The 23,440-nt window shown below is 38.8% G+C and overlaps 1 protein-coding gene across 1 annotated transcript in view; it reads left to right on the forward strand.

The window, feature by feature from the left end:
* Nucleotides 1-8,452: 8,452 nt before the first annotated feature.
* Nucleotides 8,453-23,440, forward strand: part of Smp_160850 (putative tpr) — a gene marked incomplete at both ends in the record, with an annotated part of 33,958 nt that continues 18,970 nt past the window's right edge. Inside the window, 15 exons of the mRNA XM_018799657.1 lie at nt 8,453-8,615; nt 8,651-9,030; nt 9,067-9,180; nt 9,213-9,263; nt 9,296-9,388; nt 9,419-9,499; nt 9,536-9,623; nt 9,659-9,799; nt 14,533-14,727; nt 19,037-19,233; nt 20,211-20,262; nt 20,326-20,778; nt 20,930-21,126; nt 21,998-22,315; nt 22,435-22,687. Of these exons, the coding sequence (XP_018651424.1) occupies nt 8,453-8,615; nt 8,651-9,030; nt 9,067-9,180; nt 9,213-9,263; nt 9,296-9,388; nt 9,419-9,499; nt 9,536-9,623; nt 9,659-9,799; nt 14,533-14,727; nt 19,037-19,233; nt 20,211-20,262; nt 20,326-20,778; nt 20,930-21,126; nt 21,998-22,315; nt 22,435-22,687 (2,776 nt within the window). The remainder of the gene's footprint in view (nt 8,616-8,650; nt 9,031-9,066; nt 9,181-9,212; nt 9,264-9,295; nt 9,389-9,418; nt 9,500-9,535; nt 9,624-9,658; nt 9,800-14,532; nt 14,728-19,036; nt 19,234-20,210; nt 20,263-20,325; nt 20,779-20,929; nt 21,127-21,997; nt 22,316-22,434; nt 22,688-23,440) is intronic.

The following is a 23,440-nucleotide window of genomic DNA, read 5'->3' on the forward strand; positions in this document are numbered from 1 at the left end:
TATTCTTGGATTGTTCCGTTGTACTATTTAAACTTGGATTATTGTTAATTTGGTTATTTATTCTCTGAAGAAGTGGCTTACACTGAGTCACGAAACGTCAGAAAATCTAATTTTTCTACTCATTGGAATATTACAAATATATTATTTATTTATAACATTCTACCCAATGCTCAATTTATTCAAAATTATCAAATCAAAACTTGGTAATGATACCCACTTACACCTTAATCTTAGGGAATTTCATTCTTACTAAAATCAGCTTCACTAAGCGTCTATGCAGATGGATTGACCACTTTGTTAAAACTCCACTGAAGAATAATGCTTAAATGATGATCACCCAATACCAGCTCTCTTAAGGCATAAAGACCAAGCCTTTCTAGGTCTAAACTTTATTTGTAAAGTCGAGTTACAACGTCTCATGAGTATTGAGTGTTGAACTTTCCAATATTTAGATGCTTCGGTTTTAAAAGATAATCAACAGTAGGTTGATTTGAAAGCCTATCCTCAGTTTCATTTTGGTAATTACTGGGAATTCTTACTACACACGGTCTTATCTGGTAAGAAACTTACAATCAATTTTAAGTCATTCAAAATAGCATCGTTCCTATAATGGAAAGAAATGCTGGAAATCCCTCCACAGCAGTTTGTTAGACGGTACTGTCTTTTATTTTCTTCTTCTCTCTGTCGTGTATTTTAAGGTTGATTCAGATCTCTTTTGACCACACTTCGTGTTTTTCAGTCTTACTTGTGTGAGGTTTTATTTTGTGACTTTGATTAAAGACTTACCTTTTGCTACATAATTTTTCTGTTGCATGTTGCCGGACTGTTGACAATAAGGTCGTGTTTGACTAAGCCCAGGGTCATTGCGTTGTTCAGCGTGTGACTTTGGACCATTGACTGTCTACTTGGAAGGATTGCTGAAATCCCTGCAGATAGATATCCGATCCCATCTTGTTAAGAATATTTTTACTGATTCTCAGGTATTGAACTCTTGTGTACTACCTTTTTATTTTGTTGTTTAGCACTCTAATTTGTGTTGGAGAGACCTTTGACTGTATAGCACAGACTGTACCGTTTGAGAACTGTTTAAGTAGAGCACACAAGAACGTAGTCTCGTCTAATCGGATAGATTTTGGCTCACTAGTTCTGCATTCAAACCGAATATTGGCCATTCGGTCGTTACAGTTCCAATGATAAAACTGGAAATATACTGCTTGGCACAGTATAGATATGTGGTGGTGTCGAGTCGAGGATGGACTATGATCACCACTACAATGCGATTACGCGCCCAGAAACGACTTGGTCCCTTCGATAACTCGCAAACCAGAAGGCTTTAATTAGTCCAGATAAAGTGTATTTATTGGCGATCTCGTGGTATCGAAAGAATACCGAGACGTGCCAACGAGTACAGGCAAAAGGGGCAGAGCGTAAGAGAGTTCGAACCAAACAATGCGGATAGCGGAACAAGAAGTGAGTTTGATACAGTTAAACAAGTACAGTAAAACAATCGCTGGTTCAATTGTTTACAATAATAATAATTGTTCCTACTATTTCAATCGTGTTCTTGTCGAGACAAGCCGGTCACTACAGATAAATCATCAACGAATTCAAGTTCAGACGGTCTAGACAGGCTTACATACCTAACAAGGACCTAAGCAATTACACGTAAATATGGATAGGGTACGACAAGGTAAAAGCACCACCTAGCCCTCCATTTGACGGTCCATACGAAGTTACCTAAGGAAAATCTAAATATTTCGTGATGCGAAAGCAGGGAACCACCGACTCAGTGATTATTGGTGGGTTAAAACCCGATTATTTAGACGATGAACCACTATACGTGTTATTAAACTGTTTACTTAATCAAACAATTACAGAACTGACAAAAGACAACGAGGATTCTTTAAAGATGACCAGAAAGATTGGGTGGGCAACACCAAACGTTCAGGCAAGGGTACCTACAGATTTGGCTCAACCTTACGATTAAACCGTGTCCAACAAAATTGTGGTTTATTAAATTTTGTGGCAATACAAATGGTAAAAACAAAAATGGGAATTATTTTCTTACTGATTTACTTACCTTTTAAAAATATAGTATCAAAATAGTAGTAGTCCTAAATGATGTCTTACTTGCCCCTCTTCAGATCTTTTACTTTTGATATGTGATCGTCGCGTTCATTTTTTATAAGCACTTTGCCCCGAAACGATCCGCTGGGAAACATAAATCGAAAACACCATCTCAGCAGGGATGTCACAAAGGAACGGAGAATCTTCGACTAAGGCGAGTGGTGTGCGCAGTCTTTACCTATGGAATTAATCATTTTTCTAGATTTTTCAGCTAATAAGACAATTAGAAAGTTGGACAGGAGCATTGAACAAAATCCCTGTAAATACTTACTACAAACCCAAACAATGAACCTCCAAAATAACGACGAATTCCGAAAACAATCCAGGTGAGTTTCGCTAGTTCACTAAATGATCTATTATGGTTATAGTACTTTATAAAATGCAGCAATGTATACTCATCTAGACTAGTCATGTATACATACTATCGTCAAAGCATTACACTGACTCGTTTTTGGCATAAGATACATTCAATGGTTTCATACGATAACATATTACTATGAAAAAGTGGTTTTAAGACGAAGAATTTTAAATCAAACGAGAGTTCAACACTTGAAGGTAGTTCTCAGTGTCATTTTTCCGTGCTTATTGTCGTGGTAAATAAGTCCCCAAAATCAATAGATTTGTAGGTTTTTGACATTGGACCCACCTAGTCGGATGTGCTCGGTTATGCATCCGCACCAGATCACGAGTGCGAGCGCCGCGGTCAACATCCTCCGCAATCTCTAGCCAGTCTAGATCAGTCGATCCTCGATATATTGATAGCCTATCAAATATATCTTCGAATCTCCTCGCTTCTGACTTTTGTTTTCACTAAGTGGGTACGATTCATAGTGTTATTGGTTAAAGCGCTGTCAAATTCCAAATACCTGTAGCATGTTGATGGTAGTTCTCAGTGTCATTTTTACATGCTTACAAAGGTTATGGATCAAGTTAACAAATATTGCTGCAATAAGATTGTTAATGAAATCGGACATTTCCGAATCAACAAACATGAACGTATTACAAACTATCAAAAGTATTCGTCACCCAAAACAACACCACCTATTCTTCCCGTAGATAATGTCAAATCAAAACTGTTCATAATTGCTTCTTGATATCTCTATAAAGCTTTGTTACGGCTTGAAAATTACGTAATATGGTTAATATGAGCGATAAAACTAAGAACTAAATTAGTCGATAATCCGACTGATAACTATTTCCGCAGATGGTGTTGTTTTCTCATAGTTTTCTTTACCTAACACCGACGGTTTCGAAAACAAATGTTTTCTATCAGTCGGTTCCTTAGTAAGTGTTATAGAAATTTATCAGTTTGAGTGAGGGTTTGAAAACAGCCGCTTGTACAAATTATCAGCTTAAGTATTTGAGCAACCTCCTGCAGATTGGAGGCATCATTATCGTATTTATACAAACACTGACTAAACTTCATGCTATCATCATAGGAATGGGTTGGAAGTTATATTCTTTTTGACTAAAACCTATGTTCTCACTGATAATCGCATGGCTCGCACTCATTTCATCGACTTATGGACATTCAATAAATTGAAGACATCGTACAGTGTATAATCTTTAGTGATACTATGTGAACCGTATTAATTTGACATTCTCAATTTCAAACAGATTGATTTATAGCCTCTGCATGACCAAATGCTCACAACTGACTTGTGTGCACAGTTAATTCTAACTATTCATCTACAAACATTAATATAGATAACTGATCCACTAGGTAATCAGTGTTAGATCCATTTTGAAAGTGAAAATCCCTCCATGCATACATTTGTGATTACTTCCTTGTGGTTTCTTTATTTGTATATATTGTTAACTTTTTTGATGCTAATTAAGTCTGTAACGTTTAATTTTCTTGGTTTTCTCATCGTTTTTATTGAGTCTCTATGTTCCTTACTGAACTGTATTTATTTTGTTTTAATTGGTATAATTCTGGCGGCTGCCATATTGACTGCTCGCTCTTTGATTGTGCGGTTTGATTTTGACTAGGATCGTGCATTTTTGGTTGTAATTTGGAGCACTTTCCCAGATATTGAAACACTTTGTGTTATAAAACAGCCTCTCAAACGGAATCTTACTTGATCTATCCAGAAAGGATAGAATAACACTCACCTTTTGGTGTTTTCGGTAATTTTCATATATTTCTTACCACTTTGCTACTCGTTGTAATTTAGGTTGAATATTTTGGTATGAATTGTCGGTTGAATAACTGGGTGGTAATATTTGTTTAGGTAAATTTGTACATTTGTATATATGATGAAATTTAGAACCGTTATTACCCCCAAAACACCTTGTTCTGATTTCGACCAGGGGGTGCGCGTCTCTAATATTACTCTTCAGTTATTCAACAATTCAAACCTAGTTTCCAACTAGGTTTGGATGTTACAATCAGAATATCATAACTTCAGGAGAATCTGACTCGGCTAAAAAGTTGGATGGATAACAGAGGACTCAGCTTTGACACTCCAAAATGCGAATTTATCCTCTGGAGACACGTTTCAGAGTATGCATACAACTTAGTTAACTCTCCACTAGAGATATCAAGTTTTTAGCAATACAGGAGTGTTGGTAGTCTATAGTCAAAAGTCTTACGCTAACTGCGACAAAATCGCCTTTCGAACAAAACTTGCACTGGTAACATTGAAGCGCATTTTTACCATTTTGAAAGCAGAACGTTGGGCTGTATCTTCAACAGTTTTATCTGACCCCATCCAGAGTATGGAAATATATTTCCTCTCTCACTCTAAAAGGAAAAGAATCCGTTGGAACGTATCCAACGGCGAGCCATTAAACCACTTGAAGGACTCAAATTCAAGCCTTATTAAGAGCGCTTCAAACCACAGAATCTGTAACAGCTCAGGTTGGTTGGTTAAGAGTCGACCCCAAACAACCAAGCATATGCTAAAACAGTATTGTTCAAGTATTCATTCACTTCCTTACCTGTTGTAAGCGTTATATTCCCTACTATCTTATATGGAATGTTGAGAGCCTTTGTTTGTCTGAACAGATAATCCCACGCTCCACTGTGACTGCGCGAAGATCGAAATAAAAACCTATTCACTACTTCACTGGTTTCTTCTATCAATAGCACGAGGGTTACCTATAGGCACGAAAAATCTTTAATCGTCTCAGAAGCGGCCTTCTAATGACTTAAGAGGAAACTTGACATATTCTTAAGGACTAGGGACATTATCTCGCTATAATTCACAAATTTTTTTTCTATCGTTAATCATACCTAGGTTACTACATAGAGACATCGGTAATCCACTGCTACTAGACGTGGAAGCCAGTTAAGCTAAAGCTTCTATTCCGTCCAGAACCATCCGATGGTTTTGGAATGCCCTATCCGAGTAAGTATTATCAGTACAATTAATGGAAAGTTTCAGGGTGAATCCGAATCCATGATAGAAAACAAGGTGCAAGGATTAGCACAGGCCAAACGACCTGTTATCCTTATAACTGAAGAAGAGTGCTCTTACGGAGTTAAGAACTCGGAAGCTAAATTGCGAAACGAACCTTATGATTAAGGGTTTTCGGGTATTCACGTATTGGAAGCCAATGCTGTGTGGGTAGAACGTATGATTCCCAAAACACCTTAAATGTGTGCTACACGAATGCCCGTAGTCTTCGAAATAAAATGTCCGAGCTAAGTTTGGTGGCGGATGAATTAGGTCCCCATGTAATTGTTGTCACAGAAACTTGGCTCACTGTAGATATCGACTGTTCTTCCATCATTGCAGGCTACATCTATATCAGAAGTGACAGAGCTATAGCTCGCTAGGAAGGAGGCATAATGTTATATGTTGGAGATAACTTTCACATACAATCTATCATATGTTAGTGATACATGTGTGGTAACATGTTGCACAGTTAGGTCTAGAAACGGGTTGGTGACCATAGGAGGAATATATCGTATTCCGTGCTGTCTTGCTGACGAATTTATCATAAGACATATCTGTCCTTGGAGTAAGGCAGAATGTTGTCTCATCATTGAAGACTTCACGCACCACATATCAACTGGATAGAGCTTAAAGCTTCAGGTGGGGGTTTTGATAGTGATTTTGTTCCAACAATTATTTAGTGTGCACTTGTACAATCTATCATAAGACCGACGCATATTGACTTGGAACATGACCCGTTATTGCTGGACCTTGTCCCTACACACCACTGCGAAGATGTCGTCAACGTTCGACACCTTCTCCACAGGTGAGTAGTGATCACGTCGTATTTTCCTTTAAGTTCCGCACACATGGTATACAATTAGCATCTGTCCCACCCTGTCCCAATATCTGGAGAGCTGATATTCCGGCAATCTGAGACTGTGCTATCTCGATTGACTGGTCGTTCAATGCTGATGGATCGGTCGAAGACGAATAGAATAAGTTTAAGGCTATATTCGATTCCGTAACACAACCGTTTATCCCATGGTCAACACGTAAGCTATCACATTGCCCTCCATGGATTAATAAGGAAACCGGGAAGTTGTTGAAACGTTGGAAACACTTCTGGGACTTATTCTTGTCAACAGGACAGGTATCATTTAGGTGCGAATATAAAAAAAATCCGGAATATATGTAAAAAGACCGTATCCAAATCCCGAACCACTTAGGAACGACAGTTGACATATGATGGCCGTACCTGTCCGAAGTGAATGTTTTCGTACGTTAAACGGCGAACAAAACGTAGTGGTGGTATTCCCCCATTACTGTTACACGAAAATTCGCATTAACTAGCTGAATCAGATCTAGAAACAGCTGAGACTTTTTCAAACTATTTTAGTGAAGTCTACTCTACGCGTAGTGTTACAAATAATTGTCCCAATCACACCGAGATACCAGCTATAGGACCTGTACATGTGACTCAGTAGACTGTTCTTCTACTGATAACTAACCTCAAACCTTGTGAGATACGGGGCCGCGATAGGTTACATCCACGTTTGATGACATCGCTCGCGGATATTATTTCAAGGCCGCTCACGACGCTCTTCAACATGTCCCTTTCACTCGCTCAGCTCCCTAGAGATTGGATAGATGCTATAGTTAGTCCTATATTTAAGGATGGTCAGAGACGGATCGTATCTAACTACCGACCTGTCAGTCTAACCAGCATAGTCATTAATTACTTGAAAAGATAATGCGGGTTAAGTTACTAAGTCACATAGATTCGTACAATCTGTTAAGTCCCGAGCAACATGGGTTTCGTAATAAGCGTTCATGCTTGACTAACTTATTTATTACGAGGGAGGATCGGATAGCAGCCCTAGATAACAGCCTGTCTGTCGACGTGGTATTCATAGATTTTAGCAAAGCGTTTGACAAGGTTTCACACCTAGGTCTTATGCAGAAGCTCTCGAGCTTCGGAATAACAGGTGCTATACAGGAATGGATAGGAAACTTCTTATGTGACCGCAGACAGAGAGAGTCAATGGAACGCTATCCGGATGGAAGTCGGTCAAAAGTGGTGTACCCCAAGGCAACATTTTAGGCCCTCTACTTTTCATTCTTTATGTTAAAGAATTACCGCTATCGCTTAAGTCGTCGACATTATTGTTTGCGGATAATGTCAGAATCTGGAGAACAATAGGAAGTGAGGCTGATCATTTTCATCACCAAACTGACTTAGACGAATTAGTTAGATGGGCTCATGGTTGGGGTTTAGAAATCAATTTCAAGAAGAGCGTGCTCAAGCGCATAGGACACGGTAATAGTTACCATTATACCATTGGTGGTACATCTCTTCCAAGAGATTAAGAACATAAAGACTTAGGAGTAGTAATAAGTCACGACTTGAAAACAACCACGTACTGCAACACAGCTGCTTCCAAAGGTTGTCGTGCGTTATGGTCACTTCACCGAGCATTCAAACGCTTTGACGAGGAGATGTTTCGATTTTTATATCCCATTTATTTAAAACCACACTTAGAGTACTGTTTCCAAGCAGCTGATCTATCTTATCAAGGACGCTAACTCACTTGGGCGTGTTCATCGTGTGGGAACAAAATTGGTGAAGGGTCATCACAAACTCCCTAACGATGAGCGCTTAAATCGCCCATACCCTTTCCTTCTGTCCTATCGTAAGACGCGATGTGACCTTATACAGGCATTCCGTATCTTTAATTATGATTCGGGTGTTATTATGTCTTATATTTTTGCTCCATCCAGCACTGACACTCTTCGGGGTATCTAATAAACTAAAGGAGAGGTCCGGTTTTCTCATCGAGTGGTCAATGACTGGAACGCCTCACCCGAACAGGTGGTATTACTGAAGACCGAAGACTGTAGCTTCTGGCCTTGAGGTTGAGCGGCTCATTTGTGTTTTCTGGATGGCGGGGTTTGAAAGTCTGTGCAGTTATGGTGGGATTACTGAGGAAGAAATAGGATTAGTTGAACCTGAACTAGTTACCAAACTTAACATTGCATTTGATAACATCTATCACGATGGTGAAGTGGCGAAAGAGGAACTTGCGAAACTTCAAAAAGCTCAAGGTATGAGTGTGTTCTTGTTCTATTCGTTGTTTTAGAAAATAGTGCGTTGCATTTTTCTGAAGAGCAGTACAAACTAAAGTCAGCTTCTGAAGAGTTAGAGAAAAAGCTAAAAGAATGCAACGATGCACTTTACGCCATCGAAGAAAAACTTCATAATGTAAATGCGGAGAAGGAGGACTTTCGTACAAAATTAAGTGACTGTTTGTCCGTTAATAATGAGCTTAACCTCGCTATCCGTGGATTGGAAAACGAGAAAGAAATTTTGTCAGATCAGCTAAAGAACAAACTCGGGTTGATCGATTCGCTCACCTCTGACATTAGCGAGCTACGTACAGAGGCTGAAAATGTTCGGAAACTAAAAATAGAAATGATGTTGAAGTCGGAAGATATTATCGGGCGTGAGTCGTCGATAAAAGTATGTATTTCAGTCCCCCCGTCACTTTATATTTAGGCTCAAGAAGCTCGCTGGTCAGATGAACTATCTAACTTACAGCGACACAATGACTGGTTAGAGGAACGTCTCCAACAGACAACTGACCAGTTACTGACAGTTCGGAGAGATTCAGTAAGGTTCCGATTTAATCTACATTTTCGCAGTACCAAAAGTCTTATTCTCTGGAAGCTGAACTGGGTCTTCGTAACGTTGAAGTATGTTTTTAATTCCTGTTGTAATGTTACAGCTTGAGAACTCCAAACAGTGCATCGAAAGACTAGAGACAAATGTAAAGAAGCTTACTCAGGCAAATGACGAATACATTGTCAAACTTAAACTAGTAAGTCTTGCTTATCTCTCGATTTCTCAGGTTACGGATGAACAAATAAAAATGGAGCAGTTGTATGGAAATGAAATTGAGGCGCAGAAGCAACTTATAAAACTGTACAAGGTAATGATTTATCTTTAGCTCATGCCGAAAATTAAGGAGCAAGTAAAAGAGCTAGAGGAGAAAAATGAGGAGCTTAGTAATGCTGTTTCATCCATTCAGGGTCTCTTAAAGGAAGCTTATGAGAGTAAATTTAATTACCTCACTTATATTTCCATTTAGATGTGTCGAGGTTGGAGAATGAAAACTCTTTTTTACAAGCAAAATGCAGCGAAGCGAATTCGAAACTCCAAACAGCTACTGAAAATCTCGCTTCAGAGCTGGAGAGAAGTCAGCATCTTCTGGATAAGTTCAGAGTAGATGGTAAGCCCAACTGCAATCATTATTATTATAATTGGTGACTTAAACACTACTGAAGGTCGTATTTGTTACTGACCTTCCATCCTTTTATCTGTCTCTACATGTATCCGGGTAGCATGTGGCAGATGAGTATCTTTTATCGCATTGCTTATGCTTGCTCATACCTTACTAGCTATCTTAAGCATATTATTTCGCTGGTCTGCTGTCATCAAGTTTCATTTTTACGACTCCTGACCTCAGTAGTGTGTTATTCGTTCGTCGGTTCTACTAAAAAACCTAAATCCTTAGAACTGTCAGTTTATACGACGTAGGCTGACTCAAAGATTAGTAGTAACTGCATTAGTGGGAGATAGTATAGGTTACAGTGTTTTTCAAGTTATTTGGCACCATGTCTTGGAGTTGTTCATTCAAATATAGTACATCCTTAAACAGTTTGCAAAAGTTTGTGGCTCGATAGAAGGTTGTCACTTATTCTAGGATACATTTTTAGACTCTGATCATGCTCTAATATGAGGACGCATTTACTTGCGCCTCACTGGACGCAGAAGAGCCACATTAAAAATACACATGAGAAAGCCGAAGGTAATTTCCAGTAACAGCTAAGGTCAAAATTAGGCAATCTTGAAAACAAGGCTGATCCAGATGTTGCTTGGAAAAATATACGAACAGCTGTGGAAACAGCACTGACATCTATTGGCAATTTGGACCAAAGGATTACAAAGTACTAGTGGATTTCTGTCACATCAGGCTCCGAACAGGATGACAAGCGAAAACAAGTCACATCTAGGTTAACCAAAAGTCTACGAAACGGTCGTGTGCAGTGGTGGGCAACGAAAGCAAGAGATGGAAAAGACAGCGTATGTAGGTAACGCAAAACAGCTTTTCAGACTAATCAAGGGAACCGTACTTAAGACGTCAAGTGTGAGACAATCGCCGAAAAAGACGACACTTATCTGCTCTCAATCAAAGTGTTTAGAACGATGGGTAGAACACTTTAAGCAACAGTCCAGCTGGTCCTAAGCTACTCTACAGCTACCGATCATTTCCAAACAGCCTGAATGGAACATTTAAGTGGGTCCCTCGACTTTAATTGAAGTTCAAAAAGCCATAACTAATCTGAAACAAGGAAGAGCAACTGGTCCAGATGGATTGGCTCTAGAGGTCTTTAAGGACGGTGGTCCAGTTTTAGCGATTAGGTTGACTAATGTTTTAGTTAAAATCTGGGAAATCGACGTAATTCGATCTGACTAGTTTCAATCACTGATCGTCCCAATTTATAGGAAAGGATCGAAACCATTATCGGGTAACCATTGATGGATTAGTTTGACTAATATAGCCTCTAAAATACTAGCTTCGGTGGTTATCAGGCCCCTAACTATGACTCGTGAACTGCAGCATTTGACTCCATAGACCGAGAGATTCTATGGCATTGTCTGTCATTGAAAGGTGTACCTCAGAAGTACATAAACCTTGTGAAGGCTCTCTACTCGAACACTACCAGTCGAGTGAGAGCTTATAGCAAACTGTCATGTGATTTTACAACCTCAAGTGGTGTTCGTCAAGGCTGTCCACTATCTCCATTTTTGTTCAATTTCATCATAGACCTCCTACTGGAAATAACGCTCTCGTCGACTGAATTTTCTGGAATTGATCTACCAGGGGCTCCACTAAGCGACTTAGAATACGCAGATGACATAGTCCTGTTTGGTGAAGATGTTTACAAAATGCAGAGTCTTCTGTTAACACTGAATAATAATGCCAGGATGTTTGGGATGCGTTTCTCCCCTTCTAAATGCCAATTTTTGCTTTAGTACTGGCCTGTGTCAACACCTAAACTAAGGAACTCTGATCAGCCCCAATGGGTTGGTGTTTGATGAAATCTCAGCACGGATTCAATAAGCTCGTTTGACTTTTGCCAACTTACGTCACTTATGCCGAGGGCGAGATATCCGTCTATCAATAAGAGGACGAGTATACTGTTCGGCAGTGCGTTCTGTTCTACTTTGCGGCTACGAAACGTAGCTATTTAGGGTGGAAGATGCACGTTAGTTACTAGTACTTGATCACAGATGTTTTATGAATACTGCTCAAATCTGCTGGGATCATCGGGTACTAGTGAGGTTGGATGCAAGGTCTTAGGGATTAATTGTAAGTCAGTTGATGAGGTTGTAAGTCTTCATCGACTGAGATCGTTGGGCCAGGTATGACTCATGCGCAACCAGCGGTTACCACGGTGCGCAATGCTGACTAGTGTTGGAGACGGATAGAAGAAAGTTAGGGGTGCTAAACCAAAACATGGCATCAGTTCATAAGGTTGCCAACTTCTGGCCTCAGGCATGTTGGTCGATGCAGACTACTTGGTTGGGGTCCGCGTGACTATCGTAACCAATGATTGAAGACTGGGTTACATGGCTCAGAACCGATCACCATGGCGTAGGTGTATACACTCTTTGTCTTCCCTTAAACCGTGGGACTAAAATTACTTCATACTTTTCTTTCTCCCGGTACGGGTTATTTCAGAAAAGCAACAAAAATATCGGTTAATCGAGGACATAAATATACAAAGATGTTTTTAAGATCTGGATCAATCTGGCTTATCTGTTCGAACATTCGACTTTTAGCCAGTAAGTTTCAGGTTCGAATTCAACTCCACCTACTCTGGTTTGGACAACCGAGTAGTATCATTAGCCCTCACATTTAGTGTGGCTAATACCCAAGTACCTGATGAGTGAATTAGAAATTAAAAGATAAAACTGGGAGGTGAATATATCTTTACCATTACGATTGGTTTCTAACCATATCACCTAATGTGTAGGAAATGGATTTTTTCACATTAAGTTTAGGTACTACTATACTGTTGAGTCAGTGCTTACCATTTATTCCCACTTCAGGTGTACTTTATTTTATTTATTTATTTAAACATATAAATATTGGTACAAGGAGGCACCAGATATATATGCGCCACACAAATCTCATTTGATTTGTGTGAGGGCTATGATACTGCCCAGGTGCCCAAACCGAAACAAGTGGTTTTCTTAGGGGGCCACACCCAGAGCCTTCGACCTGAAGATCTGATCCACAAAGCAGTGGAGCATTGTAAGGAGATGCAGTCCCATGGTAGCCGGTGACCGACACCAAGTTCATACACCGTTTGTTCCCTCAGGATCCTGGAGTCCATGTGCCCCCAAATGCCCTGGTACGGCCGAGAGTGGGGAGAGTCTACTCTCCCTCTCGAAATGCTCGCACATGGCCAGCGAATATATAGCCTCTGCCAGGGAAGTCCTACTCACTGCCTTCTCGTGGCGGGGGTGTTGTTTACGAAAGTGAGAGGACGAAAAGCGAATGTCCGGCGCTTTAACCGGGTTGGTGGACACGGAGGGTCCACCTAGGGGAGTTGGAAAACCCTGATTCCAAACCAATGGTGCACATGGGCTCCAGTATCCTGATGGAACGAATGGCGGACGAACCTGTCATTGGTCAACGGCTACCATGGGACTGCATCTCCTCACGATGCTCCATTGCCTTGTGGATCAGACCTTTTGGTCAAAGGCTCGGGGTGTGGCCCCCTAAGAAAACCACCTGCTTCGGTTTGGGCACCCGGGCAGTATCACAGCCCACACACACAAATAGTGTGGCGCATATGTACCTGGTGCCCTTTTGTACCAATATATATGTGTTTAAATAAATAATAAATAAATAATGTGCACCATTGGTTTGGAATCAGGGTTTTCCAACTCCCCTAGGTGAACTTTCCGTCTCCACCAATCCGGTTAAAGCGCCGGAAATTAGCTTTTCGTCCTCTCACTTTCGTAAACAACAGTAATGCCACGAGAAGTCAGTGAGTAAGACTTTCTTGGCAGAGGCTATATACGCTTGGCCATATGAGAGCATTTGGGGGCTTCCTTCAGGTGTTCAGAGACTAGACTATTTCTAGGTACTCTAGCAAGTGATTTTGAGTTCATGCAAAAGTGGTATTGTGAATGTTCGCTCATTCTATTGCTTGTTTTCAAGTTATAATATTCTACCACAGTTATTTTAAGTTTATTTGCTCAACCCAACATATAGTATGTACGTATGCAAATTTTTGGCACTAAAAGAGTAGTAAACCATTTTGTGCTATTATTTGACCTCGACAACGTGAGTTTGCGTGGGCTTGGAGTTTGTATGCCGGGAGTGTTTCTAAAGATACCTTTTGATGCTTGGCTTTATAGCCACGATGAAGCTGGTAGGCATGCATTACAACCCCTTTTCTCATAATGTTTTTACTTCGTTTTTTGCAAGTTTGCGTACGCTTGTACATTATTAAGTTGTGTATTGTCTGGGAAAATAATGTGCGTTTTAAAACCATAAGTGACACCCTCGGTTTGGTGTTATTTCTTGACATTCAAGCTAATGTGAAGACATATTCCAGGTAGAATTTAATTTCGTCTGATGCAAATGCAAATCAAACCTTCGTTTTAAGATGTTGATTTCGTCATATCTAGATCTACAAGAGGTTGGTATATGACGTTAAATTGTGTCTTTTTTCTCATAATTTAGAAGTCAACATTTTCATCGTATATTCGGAAGCAGCTTTGCTAATATATACCATAACTGAGCTTGATGTTCCAGGTCCATTTTATTTACATGAATCATCTTTATTGTCTGGAAAATTTACAATGATTATATGATGTTTTCTGTGGTTACAATTTTTCAACTACGATTTAATAATAATATCAAGTGTCTTACTTTTTTAGGTCTGTCTGAGGAAGAGTTACGCCAACTTAACCCATCTGTAGCCGCTACGTTGAGCGCTTTAAAGCGTGGGCATAGTTTAACACAGTTGTATGCAGATTATGTGCAAGTTGTTGAAGATCGAGACCAGCTGAAGCTTGATAAACAACGATTAACGGAGTATGTGGAACAGATGGTCGATGAGCTCAAAGAAAAAGGTATCTTATTTTTTTACTGTGGCCAGACACAATATCATTTTGAGTATACATTAAGATACTCCACCGTGGGTACAGCTCAGTATGCACGTTACTTTTAAAATTTCGTGTTTAGCTGTTTACTTATGATTTGTAGACTTTTGTCAATGAATACATATGCATTGCTACCACTGGTAGACCCTAACCAGATAGTCTACACTTCCCCACACAGTCCAAACCAACTCATCAATTTCACGAACTGATGTGCCGTATCTCGCTCTGACCATCTCTAGCTTTCTGTCAACCTAACCTTAAATCAGTCAACTTTGAGCATCAGAGTATGTGGTTAAGATTTATGTTACTCATGTTTAAGCCACCTCAACTGACGACTCATAGCCTCATCAATCCTCTTGTTACAACAGTTGTCCGCGACCTCCCTAACTTCGTCATTACTTACTTCGTGGTCCCACTTCTGGCGAACAATACTTTGAGGATATCTATTAAAAAATGCTGGCAACGTATGCCTTTCCTTTACCTTTGAAGCCTGTTTCACAACCACAAATGAAAATAGGGAAGTTTGCAGGTTACTAACTCATCCTGTGATATGTACACGGAAATCTCGGTGGCATCCTTTTCATAGATTCGTTTGGAAATATTGACTTTGATCTCTGCACAATTTTCACACTCATTTTTAACCTCATCCTTTTGCAGAGTAAAACTATCATGTTTAAAACGATTAACCACGTGTTTTTGGAAGAGTCACTCAATCTAAGAGATCTAGGAAATGTTATTAAATTAATTTTTTCATGAAAAAGAAGTTCATTTCTAACCATCTTTGGTTGGGGTTTGTGGGAAGTTTGGGGTTGTGGAGATTTTCGAACTTCACTGAAATCATGAACCGATCAGTGTTGGACCACCATTAAAAACCGGGAAGCACGAATTGGTCTTTTCGTCTTAGTATAGGACTCCTGATCGGTGCGCATCTATGATCCCGCATGCGGGATTCGAACCCAGGACCGGCTTTGCGCGCGAGTGCCGGCTTGGTGGTCTATATGTTAAGATCAAGGATGGGTGAATAATTTGTTTATACGTCCACGTTCGGTTTGCTTCTCATGAGTTCTAGTCAGACGTCGAAGTATTATTGAAAATAAAATTTTAAACACAATTAGTTAAATTGATTCCTCTGTAATTGTCATAAAAAGATTTTTGTACTTTCTTATAAACTGGAACTATCAGCGATCGAAACCAATCATATGCGATCATGTCCAGTTCTCGGAGTTAAACTAAGATCTCAGTTAACATAACTTCAAAAACCGGATCACTATCTCTAAACATTTCAGAGGTTAGTTCATTAGCCCCTGCTACTCTCTCTCGCCATAGATTACTTACGGCCTTTTCTATCTCACTAAGAGTTGGGGGACTTACATCAGTTTATCGTTCAGGTCGCTTTGAGATAGTAGGTAACTGGAGTATGGCTGAAGGCCAGTTGAACTGTTTCCTAAAGTTTTCTGTCCATTGATGCAATATCCTGGATAGAAAGTGAATAATAGTCCCATCTTTTTTCAAGATAGTTTCACTGACAATCGGGTTTTTAATTCCCGTTTCCTTGATAAATCTGAACAGTCGTTTACTGCTACTTATCGCTGCTACCTTTTCCATCTGCTTTCTCTAGCCACCACTGCTCACGATCACTACGTGGGCTTTTTGTTAGCCTACGTTTAAGCTGCCTCCGTTCCTCGTCGTGTTCAGAGCCAGATAGGATGAGTTTCTGAGCATTTATCAGTTCAGCAGATCCCGCTGAAATCCATTAATTTCTCCTAACTTTTAGGTTCAAGTTACTTGTAGATATCACTGCTGTTTCCACAGCTTTCTGGATATCACACCAAGCTACCTCGAGGTGGATATCACTTTCACGGTTTACTAACTCTATTGTCTAGCTGTTCGTGAAATATATTTCTAACTTTTTCACCATTGAGTTGAACTTTGTGGGGTTTTCTTACTGTGGCTTTTCTAAGTCCAGTAATATACAGACAAATAAGTGCTCGAACTAGAGCATAATGCGTATCTGAAGATGTGCTCCAGAATGAGCAACCGTCTTGTATCGCGCCTCCAACGGCAGCTGGTGATAATGTGGTCTATTTGAGGCCGTTCTTGAGTCGATTGTAGGGGTCGCTGCGTTAGACGACATTTCTTCGTATATTTAAAGTTGTTTTCTAGAAACAGATAATGATGTGAGCTTAGTTGCAACGGGCAGTTACGGGTATGAGGGCGGTCGTCATTATCTCTTTGCTGAGCCTCAACGCCGTAAGATCTACACAAGTGCCGCCCGGTTTGGTTTAGTTTAAGTACTTGAGCATTAGAACTACCCTACACTATTACTACATCAGAGCGTTTAGCATTTTAAAGGTTGGATAGCTTCGTATAAAATCCATCTTTAACTTCGTCTGAGCTGCAGTCGGTGGGAGTGTAGTCAAGGGAACTGAGTGTATCCCTATCTCACTGTCTCGTTTGGTCGAACAGCGCACAAGTGACTGTCTATTGGAATCCAGTCTAACAGCGTGTTCTGCTTTAGGATATAATACTGTGCCTACACCAGTGAGGAGTGGCAGTGGGGTCTCTAGATACTCGAACGGTAAATCGTTCTGTATATTGACGAGGTGAAGTCAAAAGAATGACCGTACCTCGATTTTGTACGCACGTTTCGGAGACTCAGCATACATCAATGGCGCGAGATTCTAAATTCTTAGCTAAAGAAGCCGGATATCCTATCTGACACAAGGTTCGAACATTAATAGCTCCAACGTGTTGTTTAGAACAGAATTACTGGAGACCAGGAACAATATTTCGTGAACTCGAATCACTAGCATTGGTGGTGCGTTGTAATGAAGAAAGATGAAAAGAATTAGTCACGGAGGTGGAATAATTATAAAGAGGTGAGTGGTAAATTCGATCGTCAACCAGATGATCTCAAATACTGATAGAGATATAAAGGCGAATTTCAATTCCTGGTTACCCACACTGTGGGAGGTCATTTATTCTTTTGGGACCTAGAAAAAAGCCGGATTGGTTGTGGTCTTAGCGACCTGGGAGCATGACCACAGGACCCAAAGGATAAATACTTGCTGCTCTGCACAGCCTTTTCATGGGAAGATTTTCATGTGTTTACTCCACACTTCAAAAAGCCCTACCGCCGTAGATGGAAATCCGTGGGTTAAGATGAGGTGTAATATTTTTAGGGTTGGCCCTTTCTAACTTCTTTATGTTGTGAGAAGACAGCATCGCTGCAGATGCCAGTTGTTTGAGAGAAAAACATTACTATTGTCAGACTCCTCTACAGTTAGTAGTACGACTTTGCTCTCGGACCTTAAGTTGTTGAGTTTAATTTTAACGTTCTCCAACCGACCTATTTGGCATGGTAGGACCTAAAGGAACATGTGTTTCAACCAATATAACTCGGTTTAGTCATCATGATAGGCAAACCTGATCATCATTTCAAGTTAACAGCTACGGCCAGGCAGCCAATAAAGTGTCAAATTAAGATTAACCTAAAGGTCCTCCCCAATAATGATCAATCGTTATCGTGCTAAAAGGTCGATTTTCTAAATACGCTTATATTTGCATCTTATGAATTTTGTGTTTACTTGGTAATCTTAATGTATACAAATCACATAGCCTTATAAATCATATTTTCCTGATTGAATTCAGGTGAAGCCAATACGGCTAGCTTTTGTCGCTTAGATGTCGGGAATCTAAAAGTAGTCCAACTATGTACTCTTCCAAAGAAATGAAAATTAAAGAGGCATGCCGTTGTAGATAATGGTTGCCGACTGTAATGTTCTACTTTCGGATAAAACAAACTTTCTATGAGGTCATGACAGAGATTTCTACAAACCGGTTTACTGGTTTTTGACAGTCATTCTGGCACCTATTTAACTTAAATAAAGATTGCAATGTGATGGATAAACATAAGTTTTGACAGGTTATCCTCGGCAATTTCTCTTTTGTTTGTTAAGTCCGAAATCGGACGTTACACTGTACAACTGGGATGACATGATGTTTCAAAATACATGGTAAATGAGATTTAGCTGTACTCATAACTGCAGGTCTTCAAATGGTTGGTTATCACTGGATTGAGTCATATCAAAAGTCCTAGATTGAGAGTAATCAGTCCATCAATCAACCGATCAGTGGTAGCGTAAACAGAATCACATTTGCTCAGACAAATATCAAAAAGTTGTAGCCTATTTTATTATTTACATTGTTCAATGTTTTCGTACGTTAGAATTTTTTTGTTATGTACTTTTGTCATTCTGACTCCATATCATTACTATAGCTCCTCTCCTACGGAACCAACAAGAAGAGTATCGAAAATTACAAACGGAGTTGAAAGAACTTACGTCTTGTTATGAATGTGCAACGAAGAAGTTAGAAGAAACTCAGTTGCAAAAGCGAGAGAGTGAGCGACGTGCTGGATTTTACCATCGAGAGACTTGTAGACTTAAACAAACGTGTTCCGATCTATCCAAACAGGTAAGCAGATGACCCTGTTGTTATACGTTTTCTTCAGTACTTGCATATCATTGCTCCTACAAATCAATTAAAGTTTACGAACTCTTGGTATTACAAACCATATCTATAGTCACGTACGTCATCTGCAGAACTTTCCGAAGAAAAACGGATGAGTTACGGTGTTTTGCTTTTAATTAGGGATCTCTAACACTGCTGATTCTGTTTCATGAAGATGAGTAAGATCACTTTTCAGAAAATTTGAGGAAATGTCAAGATATCTTCCGATCATAATTTTAAACTACCAGTAAATATCCAAGCAGCCTAAACTACCACGCTGATCTTTGTATCGAATTACAGAAATCATCTAAATTTCGAAAAGTTCTTAGACCCACTAAAACCGCATCCTAAGCTAACTATTTTAAAACTTCTGTTAAAATGATAAGCTTTAAAAATGGAACTGCACGGAGAATCTAGTTCAGATGTGCTTCATATATATTGGTTATAACATTATTGTAATCTAGACTTGAGAGTTTTGAGTGTGCAATAGGTATACGAAGTTAATGTACTATGTGGAAGCTTCAGGTAGGTGAAATCAATACACGAAATGGGATTTATCATTGGGTAACATGACGCAAAACCAATAATAGTAATAAGATTTTTGTTTGACGTAGTTGATTATACGCATAATTATTGTATTACAGACTTATTATATTTTTGTTCGTTATGTCAGTTCTCTGTCATTATTATCGCAGTATATAGTCACTCGAGTTGATGTACTACTGTGCTACGTTTTATGTTAGGTTATTCAGCTGAAAGCATGACATATTTTTCGTTGGCAGATGTACAAACACTGAACAGCTTATTTACCCAGTAATACAATAATATAAATTCTTTGGCCGCTAATCAGTTTTATATATTCATCCCATTCTCACCATGCATTTATTCTGAGTTTGTTTAAGTCTTTTTTAAACCTGACTTTTTGCATGAATTCTTTACAGGTGAAGTCTCTGCTGTATGAAGTTGAAGTATCTAGGGGGACTGTTATTCGTAGTGAGGGAGATTTTTGCGCCAAGTCAGACACAAGAGATTCAAACCAACCTAACGATCAGCCAGTTCCTGATAGCTCAATGGATATAACTAATGTTTCAAGCATGCTGGAAAATCTAGCCTCCTCTGCAATGATTATTGATGATCATCTTGTTACATGGAAAAACTTGGATGAGTTACAGTCTCAAAATCAACGACTGCTCTGCGTTGCTCGTGATCTTGCTGCCCAGCTAGAAAAACACGAGCAAGAAGATTCGGACACAATTAAGCGTATTTCTGAGCTGTCTTCTCGTGTGGAAACTTTATCTGGTGAATTAGACGTTGTACGTTTAGCCGCTCGTGAAGCACGAACAGAGGCAAATATGTTTTCTCAGCAACGTGACCAATATCGTGCTTTATTGAGAAAATATGACATCGATATATCTGATAAAGAAGAACTTAGTTCTGCTCAAAGTCAAGAGTCTATTTTGGATGATGTTAATCCGTTAAGTCGCTGTATGGTCAATAATAAGACTCCAAGTAAGTTTTTGTGCTGCTCTCTGCAATAGTCATGTCTATACTTAATAAAACTTCACCAAATGATCCGCGCTTAGAAGTGCCATCTTCCATATACCTCAGAATTGTTTCAACAGAGTTTGCCTCTGGTTGTTTTTTAAAATATTTTCTGTAGATAAGGGTTCTCCTCCCAGCAATGGATCCTCTGCTGTTATTGAGCGTCTGGAAGGTGCTTTGAGCTCATTACAGGCCGAATTCGCACGTTATCGGGAGGACAAGTTGGAATCAGATAATGTATATACTACTACAGTCGATAGTCTGCGAAGAGAATACAACGAAGCTCGACTGTTAAATCAGAAGCTTAGCTCACAAGTTAGTGAATATTTGTGCACTTCACATCTAATCATGTGCCTCAGAAAAGTAATTTTATGTTGTAGGTATCAATATTAAGGTTTGACTTGATAGTTCCAAATAAATTGAGCATTGGGTAGAGAGTTGATAACAAATATATTTTTTTGTGATATTTCAGTGAGTAGGAAATTGTATTTTTGACGTTTCGTGACTTAATGTAAGCCACTTCTTCGTAGTGAATAAAAGACCGAATTAAACCCAATTATTTATTTACTCACGAAACGTCAGAAATACAATTTTCTACTCCCTGAGATATTACAAAAATATATTTATTACTAATTTTGTTATTGTTTCACAGATGGTTTGATAACTCTTGATCAAGTAAAGCACTTGTGCGTAGTAATTGGTATTGGCTGGAATATAAGAAAGAATCATGTAATAAAACATAACATTACACCATTACAGCATTACGCTTCTGTTAAGTTGAAATTCTGCAAAAAACTTGGAGCGTATTCAAAGTGTTTATTTGACATTTTCACCTTAATGACTATATAGGTCAACTGTGAATCCTAGTTGTATTATCTCTTCAGTCTTGTTAAAACACTGTCTGTGGAGTTATTAAGATATCAGTGTGTTTATCATTTGATAAATTCATAGGTCACATGTTCATACAAATCCTTATTGTTTAAACTTGGCTTCTTAAAACAGAATACGCCAGATAGTTACTAGTTGAAACAAGTGTGGTAAGGGATTTATAATAAACAAATAATGACAACGGTTAGTGTTTAGGTGCGACTGTTTTCATTGTTTCAGTATTGGATATCAGGTTATGACAATAAAATCAGTGTTCTATAGTTTAGTGAGTTATACTTGGTCACATTTTTTTTTGCAGCTTGATTTTACTCACGAAAAGCTTCGTGCATCAGAAGCTAATGTTGCTGGATATAAACAAGAAATCACTATCCTTCGTGAAATGAATGCCCGCTATTCAACTTCCGCAGCCTCCAGTGAAGCAGAATTATCAAGACTTAGAGATGAATTAACCCATACATCTGATCGCCTCACAACAGCAGAAGTGGATGCAAGGCATTTTTCACGACAGTTGGAAGCGATGCGAGCTAATGAGACTCGCCTTAAACAAGAAATCGACTCGTTACGCCGCCATGATCAAATCCATTCTCAGCTTATGCATCAACTCCAATCGATACAAGTAATTTATAAAGCCTTTATATTTTCTTACCATTTTTTCTCCAATAATTTCCCATAATCCATTTTACTTTTAAGTCGTAATCATTTTACTTCGTTTAACATTTTTTTGCTTTTTACTAGGGAAGTCTCGAACAAAGAGAGTCAATGGATCGTTCATCAAATGAACGAAAAATTGAACAGTTGGAGAAGCAATTATCTACTGCCAATTCAGCTCTTATAGATGCATCCAAAGCCTCCCAAATAGCTCAACAAACTTTGCAACACGAACTAACTCTTTCTCGTGAGTCCCTAGAGTCTAGTGGTAGAGAAATTCAACAATTAAATACACGGATACGGGATTTAGAGGAAAGATTGGCAGCTGTTAAACCTCATGGTATGTAGCTGGAACAGACGGATTTGTAAAAGTTTGATTCAGACTAGATAAAACTATATATATATATATATATATATATATTATATATATATATATATATATATATATATATATATATATATATGTATATATGAGTGGGAGTCATTGTAAGATTCGTGATTCCCATCAAATTATTCCTAAGTGTTGTTTTTAATACCAATGCTTTTTCTAATAGAAGCGCTAGTGAGGCTCAAAGGTTTTAAATCATAATCTTTGTATTAATGTGTTTACAAAATTCAGCGTTTTTTTAGGTCTCTCTAAAACTATCATTAACTGTTACTCATTGCATTTCTAATGCAAGTAGATTTACTTATTTGATACTATGATTTTTTTACTGAATAAGCTAGCAATGAGAGTTTACTCAGCAGATTTGTGAAGATACATGTGCAATAGTAGTTAGCCTAAATGAATGACTGTCGATCACTCTGTTAGCTAGTTTGATTACTCTTGTCTTTTCAAAACTTGTGAAGGGTCTGTGTGTTTGTTAACGAATTAACTTATATACTTCGTTAGAAAAATAAGTATTAATTTTGGGATTTTACTTAAGTTCTTCGTGGCAGTCTTTATTTGAAGGATAAAACAATGAATGAAGTTGCATGTTGTTCATCTTACAACTATTATGTCGAACTGAAGACTTATTTAGACGATGTTACGATTCTCTAGAATTCTGGACTTTTATTAGACAAGTGAGTTGACGAGAAATGTTATTTCTGT

This window comes from Schistosoma mansoni, chromosome 3, assembly GCF_000237925.1.
Source record: "Schistosoma mansoni strain Puerto Rico chromosome 3, complete genome".
Taxonomy (NCBI): domain Eukaryota; kingdom Metazoa; phylum Platyhelminthes; class Trematoda; order Strigeidida; family Schistosomatidae; genus Schistosoma; species Schistosoma mansoni.